The 15,909-nt window shown below is 49.0% G+C and overlaps 2 protein-coding genes across 5 annotated transcripts in view; both read right to left on the minus strand.

The window, feature by feature from the left end:
* Positions 1–3,344, minus strand: part of gtf3c2 (general transcription factor IIIC, polypeptide 2, beta) — a 15,270-nt gene extending 11,926 nt beyond the window's left edge. For both annotated transcript variants that reach the window (XM_062468184.1, XM_062468183.1), the window contains exons 1-4: positions 3,186–3,344; positions 2,250–2,463; positions 1,377–1,911; positions 812–1,097 (exon numbers count right to left, since the gene is read on the minus strand). In XM_062468184.1, the coding sequence (XP_062324168.1) occupies positions 812–1,097; positions 1,377–1,911; positions 2,250–2,391 (963 nt within the window). In that variant the 5' untranslated portion in view covers positions 2,392–2,463; positions 3,186–3,344. The remainder of the gene's footprint in view (positions 1–811; positions 1,098–1,376; positions 1,912–2,249; positions 2,464–3,185) is intronic.
* Positions 3,345–4,526: 1,182 nt separating this feature from the next.
* znf512 (zinc finger protein 512) lies at positions 4,527–13,232 on the minus strand. Of its 3 annotated transcripts, XR_009930897.1 has the most exons (16): positions 13,106–13,232; positions 12,818–12,873; positions 12,184–12,242; positions 11,659–11,933; positions 11,212–11,295; positions 10,748–10,933; positions 9,931–10,055; positions 9,584–9,670; positions 9,288–9,386; positions 8,955–9,122; positions 8,384–8,581; positions 6,344–6,445; positions 6,037–6,099; positions 5,650–5,748; positions 4,592–5,551; positions 4,527–4,555 (listed from the first exon to the last, which is right to left on the minus strand). XR_009930897.1 is itself a non-coding variant. In XM_062467020.1 (15 exons), the coding sequence occupies exons 1-15, from the start codon at positions 13,200–13,202 to the stop codon at positions 4,868–4,870; spliced, it is 2,292 nt and encodes a 763-aa protein (XP_062323004.1). In that variant the 5' UTR covers positions 13,203–13,232; the 3' UTR covers positions 4,527–4,867. The 3 variants fall into 3 exon arrangements, 2 of the variants coding, with proteins under 2 accessions (XP_062323004.1, XP_062323003.1); XM_062467020.1 differs by having other exon boundaries at positions 4,527–5,551; positions 11,659–11,843; XM_062467019.1 differs by having other exon boundaries at positions 4,527–5,551.
* Between the last annotated feature and the right edge of the window lie 2,677 nt (positions 13,233–15,909).

Below are 15,909 nucleotides of genomic sequence, written 5' to 3' on the forward strand. Positions count from 1 at the left end.
TCCAAAACATTTTCAATAATTTTCTTTGTTGTACATACAATTTAGTTAACTCAGTTCAAGCGATTTCTGTGAATGCAGTGAATGCACGCATGACGCAGGTGCAGAGTAGGTCGCGTGCTGGTAGCTCAACCAATAGGATCAAACGGACATCATATTGTAAAAATATAACTCTACGATACATATTGTAAAAAATTTGTATTGCGATATATTGTTCCACTATATATTGTTCCACCTCTATAAGACACTAACAGCAGGACATGAAAGGAGGCCATTGACGCCTCCGGCACACAGCAGAACCCACCTCTGTGTTTCAGTCACAGTGGGTTGGATTGTAGATCATGTGGAAAGGAATGTGTGTTGTATATTTTAATCCTTTGGGAGCTTGCTTTGGATAAAAGCATCTGCTACATGAATACATGAGTGTCCACGGGCACTAATACATCCTTCCACATTCTTTTTACATTTAGCAGACGCTCTTATCCAGAGCGACTTACAGTAAGTACAGGGACATTCCCCCGAGGCAAGTAGGGTGAAGTGCCTTGCCCAAGGACACAACGTCATTTTTGCACGACCTGGAATCGAACCGGCAACCTTCTGAGTAATAGCCCCATTCCCTAACCGCTCAGCCATCTGACTTGCTTTTATTCCACAAAATAGCTATTAGGATGGAACAGGACATTGCTCAGTGGTTAGAGCATTTGACTGCAGGTCACCCTGTGCACATTGCTTTGGATAAAAGCCACTGCTAAATGAACACATTATTGTAAGGCGAAAGACACAATACTGTGAGGTAACTTGTAGGGGAACTCACCTGTGTCTTGGTTGAGTTTTTAGCCGCTTGGTTTTTGGATCTGGGTTCCATTGGTTCTGGTACCCCTTCATCCTCACTCTCCTCCTCCTCCTCCTCCTCCATACCCACCGGGACGAAGTCTTCATCCTCCACAGTGCTGTCGCGATCCGAGGCTGAGGTTCCCTTCTTTCTCCCCCGGCCGCACTGCCCGGGGGCAGGGCTGGGGGCAGGGCTGGGGGTAGGGCTGTCATCTGAGCCGGGCTCACTCAAGACCTCTTTGGCCAAGTTGTGAAGGTACCTCAACGCTCTGTAGGGCGGCAAACAAAACCGTGTTATCAAACATGATTTTTGTTTTTTATTGCATGGTCTTAAACTCTAGCCGCCAGCAAGGTCATAGGACCTAGCTGTCAGCAGCTTGCAATGCCATAGGACCTAGCTGATAGCTGCTAAAAATGCCACACAACCTATCTGTTAACTGCTAAAAATGCCACACGACCTATCTGTTAACTGCTAAAAATGCCACAGGACCCAGCTGTTAGCATGGTCCTAGCTGTTAGCATGGTCCTAGCCGCTAGCTGCTACGTACGCTTTAGCTGCTCCTCTCCGGGGCCGGCCTCCAGGCGTGACCTCAGGCTCCTCCGGGGTTTCCCGCCGGGCTTCCTGAAACGCAGGGGCCGAGTCCCGCCCAGCGCCCGCCAGCTTCCTCTTCCTCTGAGGCTTCTTCCTCGCTGGTTCCTCTTCTTCTGCGGCTGCTGCTTCCTGGTCCTGGGAGGTATTCTTCTGACTCGCAGGACGCTTTTTCACTGGAGTTTTTTTTTTTGCAGGAGAATATCTTGCACAAGCCTTTCTCTTGCGTTTCTTAGGAATTTCCTCCTCCTCCTCCTCGGCTTCACCGTTGACGCCTGCGTCCATCTTGCTGGCCTTCCTATTCACAAGAGCCTTGTTACCCAAGTCTTCCTCTTGACACTTCTTGGCAGGAGTCCTTCTTGGGGTCTTTGGCTGGGAGCTCCTCCTGGCAGGCCCCAGGGTGACTGTGGTGGACTCTGGGTCTGAGACTTGGAACTTTAGAGGCCTCCTCCGCTGGCGTCCTGCAGAGCTGGGGGTCTTCACCTGGGCTGGACCTGAGACACGACAGAACAAGGAAGTCATCTGAGATGTTCTCTCTGTTGTGTCTGCTGCTCCTAGGGCATCTTCATCTTTACTGTTCCCCTTAGGGGTAATTTGTTCTGCAGCATGGAAGTTTACCACCACATAAAGACAAAGACACTTTCTATAGGCACTAATTGTATGTCACTTTGAATAAAAGCGTCTTCAAACTAAGTAAAATGTATAACAATGTCAATCACAAAGTTAATAAAGTAAAAGTCCTCCTTTAATCTCAATTCTGTCTTGGTCTAAAGGTACATGCATTACCTCATTTCTCAGGAAACTGGGGTTCATTCCCACTAAGTGGACTTACTCTTCTCGGTGTCGTCTGCCTCTTCACCGGTGAACCGAGAGGCAGCATCTTGCGTGACGCCGTCAATCCTCTCCTTCGCGTTCCGTGGCACTTCCACGACCTCGCTACCCTGTTCGGCCAACTTTTGCCCCTCTTCCGCCATCGATACGCGCTGCTCTCTCACTAGTCACTGCGGCTACTGGACGACATTAGCAGGACTGTCCTACGGAGAAGCCTGAGACATAAACGGACAGGTTGTTCTGCAACAAAAGGGTGGCTGTAGTTAAGTGGTTAACGCTTTTGACTAGAGATGAAGAAGTCGCGGGTTCAAATACACCTGTACCCCTTTGGATGTCCCGTCATCGACATTTTATCAGTCGTTGCCCATCTTGGGTCTAGCAAACTTACGAATGTGCAGTCAGACAGTTATACTTTGTGTATAGATAACTGACGGATGTACTGCTACATTAAAGTCCTGCTATTCACCGAAATTAAAATAATTCGTTTCCTGGTAAAATGATCATTTCCACTGGGAGGCAATAGTTCCCAGAGTAGCTAGCTCCGGTTGGTTTGCGCCCATTGACAAGCTGTCAAAGCACGTTCAAAGTAAAGCTTGGTCATTGCTTTAGCACTAGTATCATGCTAGCTAACTGCTAGCTGTTAGCTAGCAAGACAAGTGGAGTTTCACTGTGGTCTTTAGCTTCCAACAGTAATTTTATCGTAATAAAACATATAAATGAACGACTTCAAATGAAGGACACCATGTTACAATATGTTAGATATATTGGAAATATCACCCCCCCTGCCTTAGTCTCCGGTGGCAAACGGTTATGGACCTCGTTCGAAGAAAAAGTCAGCTAGCGTTCCTGCCCAACGCGGTATCGAATCCCAGTCCATGCATACAAATGCTTCCATTGCATTAAGTTCCACACCTCAAATCACCGAGCAGACACTTACCGGCTGGATAACAATCGTTAAAATGTCCAAATAACACCTGATAGCCAGAACAATATTTCTTCCGCAATATTATTTCATCTGCCTACTTGCCAATGTAGCCTCGGCTGAAAACCGCCATAATGAAACGTGACCAAAGAAAATTATGAAAGCCGCTGTCGTCCCCTCCTGTCAGAAAGTGGGTACTGCATCCGCATGTAGGGGGTATATATATTTTGGCCAGCAGGGGTGCTGTGTCAAACATTAAAGAAAAACAAAATTCCACATTGAAGTTCAAAATGACGATGAGGTTTATTACTTGTCACCTGTTATAACACTGCTGGAACTTTAAAGTAGCAGCACGATACTTCTAAAAAGTTATAATGCATTCAATATAGGTAATGCATGTTTTTTTTCCTAATCTTTTAGACAATACATATATTCACAAAATGCTGTCACAAAGTGCTTTCTAATCCCTTTAAAAATTATAAAATTAACCATCTCACTCAAATTACAAATTAGGGCACAGCTGTTACAAGGTCTAGTCTTGGGTAGTGTTGGACATGGAAACTCAGGTGTCTCTAGTGATAACAGTGCATGCATCTTCTCCCTTGTTTGGTCACAGGAATCAGAAACTTCTGGACAAAAAAAACTCGTGTTTCAAAAGGCAACCAATAATACATCGTTCATGGGATTCAATTAATCCATCACTGTAAAAAAACTCACTAAAAGTGAGTTTTCTAAAAAAAAAGTGTTTCTTGGGGCTTCAACGGAAGTACAGACATGACAACAAGAGGGAGTAGAAGCACATTCTGAGCAGGTAAGAAGATTAAGGACATGACTGCATCTACTGTGTTTCCATTGTGACAAAACAAATCCCTAATAACACAGTTGACACCACTGACACACAAGACCACCATCCTGCACCACAGTACAGCATATCACTATCCAAGATATCAAATGCAGGCTACTGTACAGAAACCACATGCTATTGGTTAAATACTTTGTGTATTTAAAGAAGAGGTCTAACATATAAGATACAAGGATGATATTATAGATCCACAAGTGAGGCACAGTCTTTTCATAGAAGGGGGAAGTCAAAGCTAAACACAACTCCAGACCCACTCTTTAAGGTTAGACTAAACTCCAGACCCACTCTTTAAGGTTAGAAACGATTATTCAATCCTAAAGTTAGAATACAAGACAACTTCAAAAGAAACGGAAAAAGGAGTTAACAAAGTACTGGAATACAAAGAATAAGACCCATTATAGGATAACAATGACCTCCGTGTTCAACAGATGTAACAGACAAAACGCTTCGTTCTGCATGGTATCCTGGACAGCTGGAGCTCATCAACGCCCCGAGCCGTGAGGAGCAGAGCTGTCTCCCTCACCTCCCGAGCCGTGAGGAGTAGAGCTGTCTCCCTCACCTCCCGAGCCGTGAGGAGCAGAGCTGTGTGTCCCTCACCTCCCGAGCCGTGAGGAGCAGAGCTGTCTCCCTCACCTCCCGTGCCGTGAGGAGCAGAGCTGTCTCCCTCACCTCCCGAGCCGTGAGGAGCAGAGCTGTGTCTGTGTCTCCCTCACCTCCCCATCGGCAGGAACATTCTCACCAGCACCACGGTTCAAATCCCCCCTGCCCCAGTGCGCCGCAGGGCAGCCTTCCAGAGCAGGGAGAGGATGCCACAGCGGATCTTCCCAGACGGTCCTTAATTGTTGTTCCTGTGTCGCTTAGAAACCTCGGGCCCCGCGTCCATGACAACAGGCCTCTTCAGAGCCCATTGGTCGTGATGTCTCTGTCCGCCGGCCGCCTCAGTCTCTGATTCGCTGCTGGAACTGACGCTGCTGCTGCTGCTGTCTCCGCCGTTGAACTTCCCCCCTCCCCCCCCGCCTCCCCCCCGCTCCCTCCTCTTCCCCTCCGCCTCCCCCGGTGCCTCCCTCTGAGCGTGGGGGGGTTCGGGCCTGCGCTCCAGCCAGGACTCCAGGGGGGTGTACTGGAGGACTGGGGGCTGGGGCTGGGGGGGGTGGAGCTGGGGTTGCAGCTGTTGGAGCAGGGGCTGGTTCTGGTCGTGGAGGTGGGGGTGTTGATACTGCAGGTGGTGCTCGTGGTGGGGCAGGAACTGCTGCTGGTGGTGTGGCTGCTCCACCAGCTGCTGCTGGAGATGCTGCTGCTGGAGATGATGCTGTTGTTGATGATGTTGATGCTGTTGATGGTGGTGGTGTATCTCCGGGTGGTGCTGGTGCTGCTGGTGGTGGAGCAGGTCCAGGTGGTGGAGATGGTGGAGATGGAGATGGTGGTGGTGGTTGCTGGATTCATCAGGACTGTGTTTGGGTTTCATCTTCAGAAACTTCTCAAATTTAATGGACGCTTTCTTGTTCACCACGAACCAGTCCTGAAAGAGAAAGACAACTCAGTATACCACTGCACTGAAAACATGGGAATAGGGAAAGATGGAGGTTGAGGGCAGCTTGCTGCTGACACGGGGCCTACCTGAGAGTGCACAGAGTTGATGTGGTACTTAACGCCACTCTCAGAGTTAAACTCCTTGTTACAGATCAGGCACCGGTACTTCCCTGCCTCAAAATCGCCCTGCAGGCACAGGGAAACAGGAAGACAGGGAGACAGGTTAACAGGGAGACAGGTAAGAATGGGCTGGTCTGGGCCAAAAAAGAAAGCACAGAGACCAATACTGTATGTCGTGCCTTCTACAACAACAACAGAAAGAAAGAAAAAGTATTTCAAATATCACGTTTCAAAGAGGCAGGCCGTGCCGCTGCAGGCCGTGCCGCTGCAGGCCGTGCCGCTGCAGGCCGTGCCGCTGCAGGCCGTGCCGCTGCAGCTGAACAGAACTCGAGGTGTGTGAGGGGAGGAACGTACCCTGGTGCAGAGCCCCAGGTGAGCCTTGAGCCCGGACACACTGGTGTAGACACAGTCACAGCCCTGGAGGACAGGGCAGGAGTTAACACAGCACACACCACCACACGAGGGAAGACTACAGGCTGCAGTGGGTTTTAAGGATCAAGACATTTTATTTGACAATGTGAATGTATTATTATTTAAGATTATTGTTTAACATACAGAATATTTGAAGATATTTAATCCTTCCTGGTTGTGGCATTACTTAAATAATTGTGTAGTATACAGTAGATGTAATGCATGTGTGTAATATAGCAGATCCTCTTACCTGGTTGGGGCACTGAACCTTCCTCTGCAGCTTCACCTCGTTCTTCCACTTCCTCAACACCTCCTGACTGAAGGACGGCAGGCCTGGGCGGGAGTACTTCAGCTGGGGAGACAACAGACCACTGAGGGGTGTGTGTGTGACCAAGAGACCGCTGAGGGGTGTGTGTGTGTGTGACCAAGAGACCACTGAGGGGGTGTGTGTGTGTGTGACCAAGAGACCGCTGAGGGGTGTGTGTGTGACCAAGAGACCGCTGAGGGGGGTGTGTGTGTGACCAAGAGACCACTGAGGGGGGTGTGTGTGTGACCAAGAGACCACTGAGGGGTGTGTGTGTGTGTGTGACCAAGAGACCGCTGAGGGGGGTGTGTGTGTGTGACCAAGAGACCACTGAGGGGGGGGGTGTGTGTGTGTGTGACCAAGAGACCACTGAGGGGGGGGGTGTGTGTGTGTGACCAAGAGACCGCTGAGGGGGGGGTGTGTGTGTGACCAAGAGACCACTGAGGGGGGGGTGTGTGTGTGACCAAGAGACCACTGAGGGGGGTGTGTGTGTGTGACCAAGAGACCACTGAGGGGGGGGTGTGTGTGTGTGACCAAGAGACCGCTGAGGGGGGGGTGTGTGTGTGACCAAGAGACCGCTGAGGGGGGTGTGTGTGTGTGACCAAGAGACCGCTGAGGGGTGTGTGTGTGTGTGACCAAGAGACCACTGAGGGGGGGGGTGTGTGTGTGTGTGACCAAGAGACCGCTGAGGGGGGTGTGTGTGTGACCAAGAGACCGCTGAGGGGGGGGTGTGTGTGTGACCAAGAGACCACTGAGGGGGGGGTGTGTGTGTGACCAAGAGACCGCTGAGGGGGGTGTGTGTGTGACCAAGAGACCACTGAGGGGGGGGGTGTGTGTGACCAAGAGACCGCTGAGGGGGGTGTGTGTGTGTGTGACCAAGAGACCGCTGAGGGGGGTGTGTGTGTGTGACCAAGAGACCACTGAGGGGGGGGGTGTGTGTGTGTGACCAAGAGACCGCTGAGGGGGGTGTGTGTGTGACCAAGAGACCGCTGAGGGGGGTGTGTGTGTGTGACCAAGAGACCACTGAGGGGGGGGTGTGTGTGTGACCAAGAGACCACTGAGGGGGGGGTGTGTGTGTGACCAAGAGACCGCTGAGGGGGGTGTGTGTGTGACCAAGAGACCGCTGAGGGGGGTGTGTGTGTGTGACCAAGAGACCACTGAGGGGGGGGTGTGTGTGTGACCAAGAGACCGCTGAGGGGGGTGTGTGTGTGTGACCAAGAGACCACTGAGGGGGGTGTGTGTGTGTGTGACCAAGAGACCGCTGAGGGGGGTGTGTGTGTGTGTGACCAAGAGACCGCTGAGGGGTGTGTGTGTGTGTGTGACCAAGAGACCGCTGAGGGGTGTGTGTGTGTGTGTGACCAAGAGACCACTGAGGGGGGTGTGTGTGTGTGTGACCAAGAGACCGCTGAGGGGGGGGTGTGTGTGTGTGACCAAGAGACCACTGAGGGGGGTGTGTGTGTGTGTGACCAAGAGACCGCTGAGGGGGGTGTGTGTGTGTGACCAAGAGACCGCTGAGGGGGGTGTGTGTGTGTGACCAAGAGACCACTGAGGGGGGGGTGTGTGTGTGACCAAGAGACCGCTGAGGGGGGTGTGTGTGTGTGACCAAGAGACCACTGAGGGGGGTGTGTGTGTGTGTGACCAAGAGACCGCTGAGGGGGGTGTGTGTGTGTGTGACCAAGAGACCGCTGAGGGGTGTGTGTGTGTGTGTGACCAAGAGACCGCTGAGGGGTGTGTGTGTGTGTGTGACCAAGAGACCACTGAGGGGGGTGTGTGTGTGTGTGACCAAGAGACCGCTGAGGGGTGTGTGTGTGTGTGTGACCAAGAGACCGCTGAGGGGGGGGTGTGTGTGTGACCAAGAGACCGCTGAGGGGGGTGTGTGTGTGACCAAGAGACCGCTGAGGGGGGGGTGTGTGTGTGACCAAGAGACCGCTGAGGGGGGTGTGTGTGTGTGTGTGTGGTTGCATGAGTACCGTGGCTCCCCCTCACCTTCCGGTCGTCAGGTACGAGGTCTCGGAGGAACTTCTTCTTGGGCCAGTCCTTGGACAGCTCGTCGTTGGCGATCTCCTGCAGGTGGAACACAGCCACCTGGGCGGACTGGCGCTGCACACGGCCGCTGTGGCTCCACTCTGCGTTGGGCTCCCGCTGGGCCTTCAGCCCCTCCTCCTCCTCCACTGGCTGGGGCACCTGGGGGAGACAGCAGGTCACCCTCACACACACACTGCCCCCACCGGGAGGGTCTTCCCTAACTCTGCTGGGTTACCTCTCACACCGTGTCAGGGTTAGGGAGGGTGTTTGATCATAGCTGTGATATGGACAGGGGTTCAGATGGCTGAGCGGTTAGGGAGTCGGGCTATTAATCAGACGGTTGTTGGTTCGATTCCTGGCTGTGCAAAATGACGTTGTGTCCTTGGGCAAGGCACTTCACCCTACTTGCCTCGGGGGGGAATGTCCCTGTACTCACTGTAAGTCGCTCTGGATAAGAGCGTCTGCTCAATGACTAAATGGAAGTATGTTCAGCAGTGAAGGAGTGAGGTGTGCAGTGTGGTGCTGGACTGACCGGAGCGTGTTCAGACTTGAGGTGGTATTCCAGGCCAGCCTTGGACTTGTAGGCCTTGCCACAGTGACTGCAGTTTAACAGCAGCTTCTCCAGCTCAGACTCCTCCTTGCCACACTTTTTCATGTGGTACAGGTATCCCATAATGCTGGTGAAGCTGCCACTGCAGCCCTGCAAAGAGGAGACACAGGCGTCACCACGGAGACACGGGCGTCACCACAGAGACACGGCGGTCACCACGGAGACATGGGACACTTCGGAACGTAACTCAGAATCGTTCCGGAAACTCTGAATTCTCAGAACCAAGCTGTTCTAAGATATGGTTGGTGGACGAACCTCTTTGGAGCATTTTAATCGTCCGAGCCTCTTCAGAACCTTCCTCAGTTTCTCCTTCACCGAGTGGTCGTCCAGAGCAATCCCATCCCCTGGAGATGGCTGGCAACACAACATACAACACCCTTACACTGTATTCATTAAGCAGGTGCTGTCAGCACCATACAGGTAGTACATACAGAAAGTCAAGGATCAGAATGGCACAGTTCTGATTATTAGGTTGAAGAGAAAGCTAGTAACATTCCCCTCCACTTGAGGCTGAATTGCAGGTCCAACCTGATGGAGAGTGCTGTTCTTACCAAGTTGCTGTGGTCGGCCATGATGTGATACTTCATCCCAGTGGAAGACTTGAGCTGTTTCCCACAGTGCTGACACGTGAAGGGGGTCTGAACAGGACAGGAACACACTCAGACACCACACACTTCTGTACACTCCTGGCCTACAGCCAAGGGGTTTTAACAACAGATCGTGACAACTCCCCAAAACTAAACAGAATAAGCCAAACCCCAGTTCATCCACCTGTCAGCTGTCTATGCACAGGGCCAGGAGCCTAACCCTATTAACCCATTTAATTAATCTAGCGGACGATTTTTAACGGAAACGAACATACAAGTAGTGCATCTAGAAAGTAATGTGATGTTCTTACCAGTCGGCAGGACTCCATGTGCTTCTTCAGTCCCTCCACAGTCTTCCTGCTCACGCTCTTACACTTGGGGCAGGTCACCCTGCCTTTATCCAGGATCTGCAGCTGCCAGCGCTCCTCCTGGCTGCCTGGAAAACAACGACCGCTCACTGTCTGGCGAGCAGAAAGCCCACCTAGCTACCATCAACATACAGGACGAAGGATGGGACGCGACAGTCCATTACCCGAGCATTTGTGTATTTAGCTGAAGTAAATTGTTCATCGTGGTCACCGACATGATGGGCCCAGCTTTGGCCAACTGAATGCATTAGCTACGGTGGATGGCAAGATTTTCCAGCTAAATTTGGTCTGTAAGTGGATTTATGTCGACAATTGGTTGTAATAATGTATAATTTCACTAGATTAAAAATAAATAAATATTTTCATAAATTGAGTAATGACTTTACGATCGTTCACATATTGTGTTTGAGGACCGACAATTAGCTACCGTTAGCTAATTACGCTCGCTCGTCGAAATCGGAACTTCCGCGTTGTGATGATGTCTCATTTTTGAAATATTCAATCTAGAGACAGGGTGCCTGTTTAACAAGCCAAGATCAGGGATGTGCTCATGGGACAGGACAGAGGGAGCACTGTGAAACGATCTTCTGATCTGCTATTGTTGCCAGAATAAGAAAACAGGTTTCATGATCCCAAACTAAACTACCTCTAAATAAACAACAACATGCTGTCTGTCTGAAGGGCTGTGAGGTGGTGGGTCTCAAGAGGGCTTGAGCCCCACAGGGCATCCCAGACACGGAGGTTCATCCACAGCTCATACCTGGAGGGTAGACAGGAGGCTCCTTCTTGGTTGAGAAGGAGATGGGAGTCTTGTTCTTGGGTTCCTCTGAGGACTGGGACGGTGTTGGGCTGGCCTGGGAGAAGCTGCCACTAACCAGGCTGTTCTGGGAAAAGCCAGCAACACCTGGAATGTTCTGGACGTAACCACTGGCAACTGGAGCTGGAACTATCATGAACAGGAAAACACATTTAGTAGAACAGTTAAATAAGAAGGCCGGATAAACAACTTATGAGGCACTGCAACCTTGCTGGGACAAACCTTGAATTATATATATAAATATATATATATATAAAAATGTTGTGTTCATTTAGCATATGTTTTTATCCAGAGCGACATACAGTACAGGGATGGGGGGGATTCTAACCTGTGACCTCCTGATCTACAGTCACATGCTCTGCCACAGAGCTAAACCCTAACCAGAGAGGATGAAATGAGTGACTAACCGTTCAGTCTCACTTCAGGAGCGAAGCTAGTGACAGGCGCCGATCTTTCCATTTCTACTCTCGGCATTTTCTTCATGATGAAATCTGAGAGACAACAGGAGAGGTTAGTTTGCAGTCGAGTAGTTCTGGAGGATGTGAGGACCTTCCACACAGTCTACAGCCCCCCTTCCCTTCACTGCCTCCTGTACACATCATACCATACCCAGAGGTGACTGACGAACCTGTACAGTAAGAAAGGTGCAGGACTGGGTAATGACATGGTAGAAAGGTGCAGGACTGGGTAATGACATGGTAGAAAGGTGCAGGACTGGGTAATGACATGGTAGAAAGGTGCAGGACTGGGTAATGACATGGTAGAAAGGTGCAAGACTGGGTAATGACATGGTAGAAAGGTGCAGGACTGGGTAATGACATGGTAGAAAGGTGCAGGACTGGGTAATGACATACCGTTCCTCCAGGCCTGGTCTTGCCCTCTGTCTCTCCCCTGGTCCAGGTGTGGGACAGGGATGGGGCCGGGGCCCAGGCTGAGGCTGGAACTGAGGCCAGGGCTGGGCCAGCAGTCTTTAGCCACCAGCCTAGGGGGCATCCTGGTCAGGGGCGGGGCAAACCCCCCCTCCATCCCATTGGCCAGGCTGGATGACATCACAGAGCAACAGGAAGGGTCAGGGACAGGATAGCCCACACCAACAGGGCCTGGAGTGACATTCTGCAGGTCTTCATACCTGGGAAGGAGAAAGTTACGCTGAAATCTGGATACGCACACACACACACACACTCACACAATATGCTCGTCCAGGGAGATGATGGTTTGTCTGTAAGCAACAGTGAAAGAGAGAGCCGTTATGGTGAACTATATGACCATGTGCAGTGCTGGTCTTATAGACAACTCTACTATAGGTCAATGTTTATATGAGACGTGTGTTGTTCTTCCAGTTTGAGCTGTTAGCAGAGAGAGAGGACATGGCTGGTCACCTTTTCCTCCCGTATGTCCGCTTCATCTTCTGGGCTTCGAGTGCTTGAGCCTCATCATTCTGAAACACGTGCAGAACAGTAACACAGACTGGCAAGGCATGCAGCTACACAGGCTGCAGCTACACAGGCTGCAGCTACACAGGGCTACACCGGCTGCAGCTACACAGGCTGCAGCTACACAGGGCTACACCGGCTGCAGCTACACAGGCTGCAGCTACACAGGGCTACACCGGCTGCAGCTACACAGGCTGCAGCTACACCGGCTGCAGCTACACAGGCTGCAGCTACACAGGCAAAACAGAGCAATGGTGCTGTGTCCAGCGTGTGTACCGCATCTCTAGGCTGATTAGTGTTGTGAACAGAAGCAGGTGTTTATGACCTGTCTGCTCCCACCTCCTCAGAGAGGGCTGGGTGAAAAGTAGGACTACAGGAAGACGCTGAGGCACACTGACTACACAGATTGGTAGTGTATTGAAGATGCCATAAACACAGCCAGAACACAGTTTAGATCTGAAACACAGTGTTGTATTGAAGACAGTTACACCCGAAACAGACAACACTGTTATGACACATAGTAGCTTAATTAAGCCCATGGTATCTGAATTAAGCCCATAGTAGCTGTATTAAGGCTCACCCGGGGAAGTCCGATCACGCTCATCTCAAACGACCTTTCAGGCATGCGCTGGACAACTGTTGAACAAACAATAACAGCCCCCAATATTCAGTCACTGTACAAGTTCAACTAAATCATAGTTAATCATTCATAATAACGTCTTCAATAATAAATATGCACAAATGCAGTAATAATGTCATGTATTCACATTGTTGATGCCGCTAACCTAAGTGACACGCGGATGAGAATCTGCGACCTCGTGATCTGTAGTAAAAATGCTCTAACCACTGAGCTACCTCCCTCGCCTACCTGGATACGGAACGCTGCTCCTCTGTTGAGGCGGAGCGGTCTTCCTCTTCCTGGGAACGTACGAAGGCGACATGCCTCCCATGTAAGCGGGGTCCATGGCTGTAGTTAGGCTGGAGTGGAGACTCAATCAGAGCTGCACAACCGGACGGAAAGAAAGCCTGGGTTAGCCAAGAAGAGTTTGGCCTTCGGGTATCAAGCTACGAAGGATGAAGCCTCCATTTCAGGGGTATACTATTATTTGGCATGGAACGATGGGTTATTTTTGTTTTGATATGGGCATGCAGCTATGATTGCAATTTCTTCACTTGACAGATTATTTGCTATGGACTTCTAGCATTGTAGGCCACTGTAGCCTGTCCTGATGTCCACATACAATTAAGATAGCCTACAGACCCGTACATGAATTCAAGATGGTCAGGAAAGTGTACACAACTCGTAGCCAGATCAAGTCCTCGTGCTGTTCGTCTCGAAGGAGCAGACCTGTACTTTACTGGGTTTGTGGTGTTACAGCGGTGTATTCAGCAAAAGCCACCGTCATTGTCCGCGGATGGCCTCGCGAAAAAGGGGGACGTTTGCAGACCGCCGACGCGTACGGTAAATCACTCTGCATGCGGCGACGTAAAATGTAACTGATGTCCTGAATTCTTCACATAACACACACAGGCGCATTCACAATTATCCTAAACCCACAACTGAATTGGTTTGTAACAGTTACTGTGAAATATGTACCCGTAGCATACCGTGTACCCTCCCCTTAGCAAGGTTAGCTAGTCTGCTCTGTATCTCCACCGATCACTTCCCTTTTGCCTTTACCCCGGCAATGATCCACCGAACCAGCAATGGTTTTCTCGAGGCCAACTGCAGACGTGTTAGAAAACAACAGAACGTCAACAATAGTATGTTAAAAATATGGAGTTATTCTCCATAAAAACACCAACAATTCTCCATACCCCTAATCATAATTACTTCATTCGCGAAACGCCCTCTTAGCAGCGAGAACAAATGAGGATGGCATCTAGTTCACGCCGTCTATAAAAGGGGCGGTTCCTCGCGCACAACCAGCGCAAACAGGTTTTTTGGGGAGGCCTCTTGAACAGATTACAGATCAGTAGTTAATCTCAACTCTCTTCATCTTGTTAACCAGATGTGCTATACTTTTAACTGATCCCGAGACAGCATCTAATGTGTATATATATATATATATATATATATATATAAATAAAAAACATCTTGAGCATCATAAAAATGGTTCTATCTTCATTTAGTTATTTTTGGAGAGAGCGAATGGTGATAAAACAGCTACGTAGCGTGTACACTTCAACAGTCTGTCAAAAGTCAAATCCATTATGAAACTACGGTGGCTGAGAAGTGCGAATGAATCCTAAAAAACAAGTAGGAATAGACAATAAACTTATTCACCTATGAGGTCTTTGGTACATTGTAGGCCTATGTAGGCTATCAAAGTAGACAGAGCTTCATAGAACTACTTCATGCTCCTAGACCAACCATTCCCAAGCTGTGGGCCGGGACCACTAGGGTTATGCAGGGGGCCGCCAAACCAATGAAAACGAAAATATGAAAAATTTATAAATATCCAAATATTTATATATACTCTCGGTAAATTATTATTACAATTCTTAAACTGAAATTTCCGCGTTAACTTGCATACGCCCACTTCCATTGTCTATATGGTCACAACAGTGATATTTCCGGGGGGAAATAGGCCAGGTCTAGAACTTCCAGTTAGACGTTAGAAAGTTTTAATAACCAGAACAGGTTATGTTAACCCTATTGCTCTCTTAACCCTACACTCAGATTGTGCGGCTTCTTGCTTTTTTTCATTGAATAACAGGTCGCCCTCAGGGAGATCTTTCCCATATCTTAGTTAGAAACTGAGAAAGACATCTTAGCGTACATTATATTATCCATAGGGAACAAATATAACAGACCAATTATGTATGTGTTAACATTAACGACTAGCAAGCTATGGAGGATTATAGGGGCCAAAACTAAATAAATAAATACATAAATAATTAAATAATTGAATGGTTAAATACTTGGATAAATAAATAATTATACAACACAAAGCTTAAATAAATGACTAATTATATAATTTAATGCCTAATTGACAAAATAGACAAAATATATAAATTACAAATTAAATGAGACACTAAATATATAAATGTTGCATGTATTTGTGTGTATATATGGAGTCAGGTGGCTGAGCGGTTAGGGAATCGGGCTAGTAATCTGAAGGTTGCCAGTTCGATTACCCGCCGTGCAAAATGACGTTGTGTCCTTGGGCAAGGCACTTCACCCTACTTGCCTCGGGGGAATGTCCCTGTACTTACTGTAAGTCACTCTGGATAAGAGCATCTGCTAAATTACTAAATGTAAATGTAAATATATATAGCCTATATTTACGTTTTCATGCGTTCACATTTATTTATGTATATATATTAGATATTTATATATATTAGATACATATTAGACATTCTCTGCTAATACACCGAAATCCCAGACCTACTACGGAAGCGAAATCGAAATTGAGCGGAAGTACGTAGGATGGCAGAGCCAGGCTACCATAGACCTCCATTCATTCTGCACTGGACCGTTAGTGCCCTCATATGGAACTAGAGTGGAACTGCAACCAGTTCAGAACCCGTATGTTTCCCGAGAGTGGCAGTTCTCCCCTATTAAACATTCTCTGACTCAAGTCAACATAGGCCTATCCAAAACTATCTCCCGCAATATTTTTTGTTCTATTCTCGAACCTGGCTCATACTACTAGCTTTTTCATAGAA

Source organism: Osmerus eperlanus, chromosome 8, assembly GCF_963692335.1.
Source record: "Osmerus eperlanus chromosome 8, fOsmEpe2.1, whole genome shotgun sequence".
NCBI lineage: Eukaryota > Metazoa > Chordata > Actinopteri > Osmeriformes > Osmeridae > Osmerus > Osmerus eperlanus.

What these genes read in the sequence shown, in the direction of transcription:
- znf512 (XM_062467019.1), bottom strand. Translation starts at nt 13,202, where the DNA reads ATGGACCCCGCTTACATGGGAGGCATGTCGCCTTCGTACGTTCCCAGG. An exon ending in GATTAAAATGCTCCAAAGAG is followed by an intron (nt 9,123 to 9,287) that starts GTTCGTCCACCA and finishes TCCTCTTTGCAG; the next exon opens with GGCTGCAGTGGCAGCTTCAC. An exon ending in TCAAGTCTGAACACGCTCCG is followed by an intron (nt 8,582 to 8,954) that starts GTCAGTCCAGCA and finishes TGTCTCCCCCAG; the next exon opens with GTGCCCCAGCCAGTGGAGGA.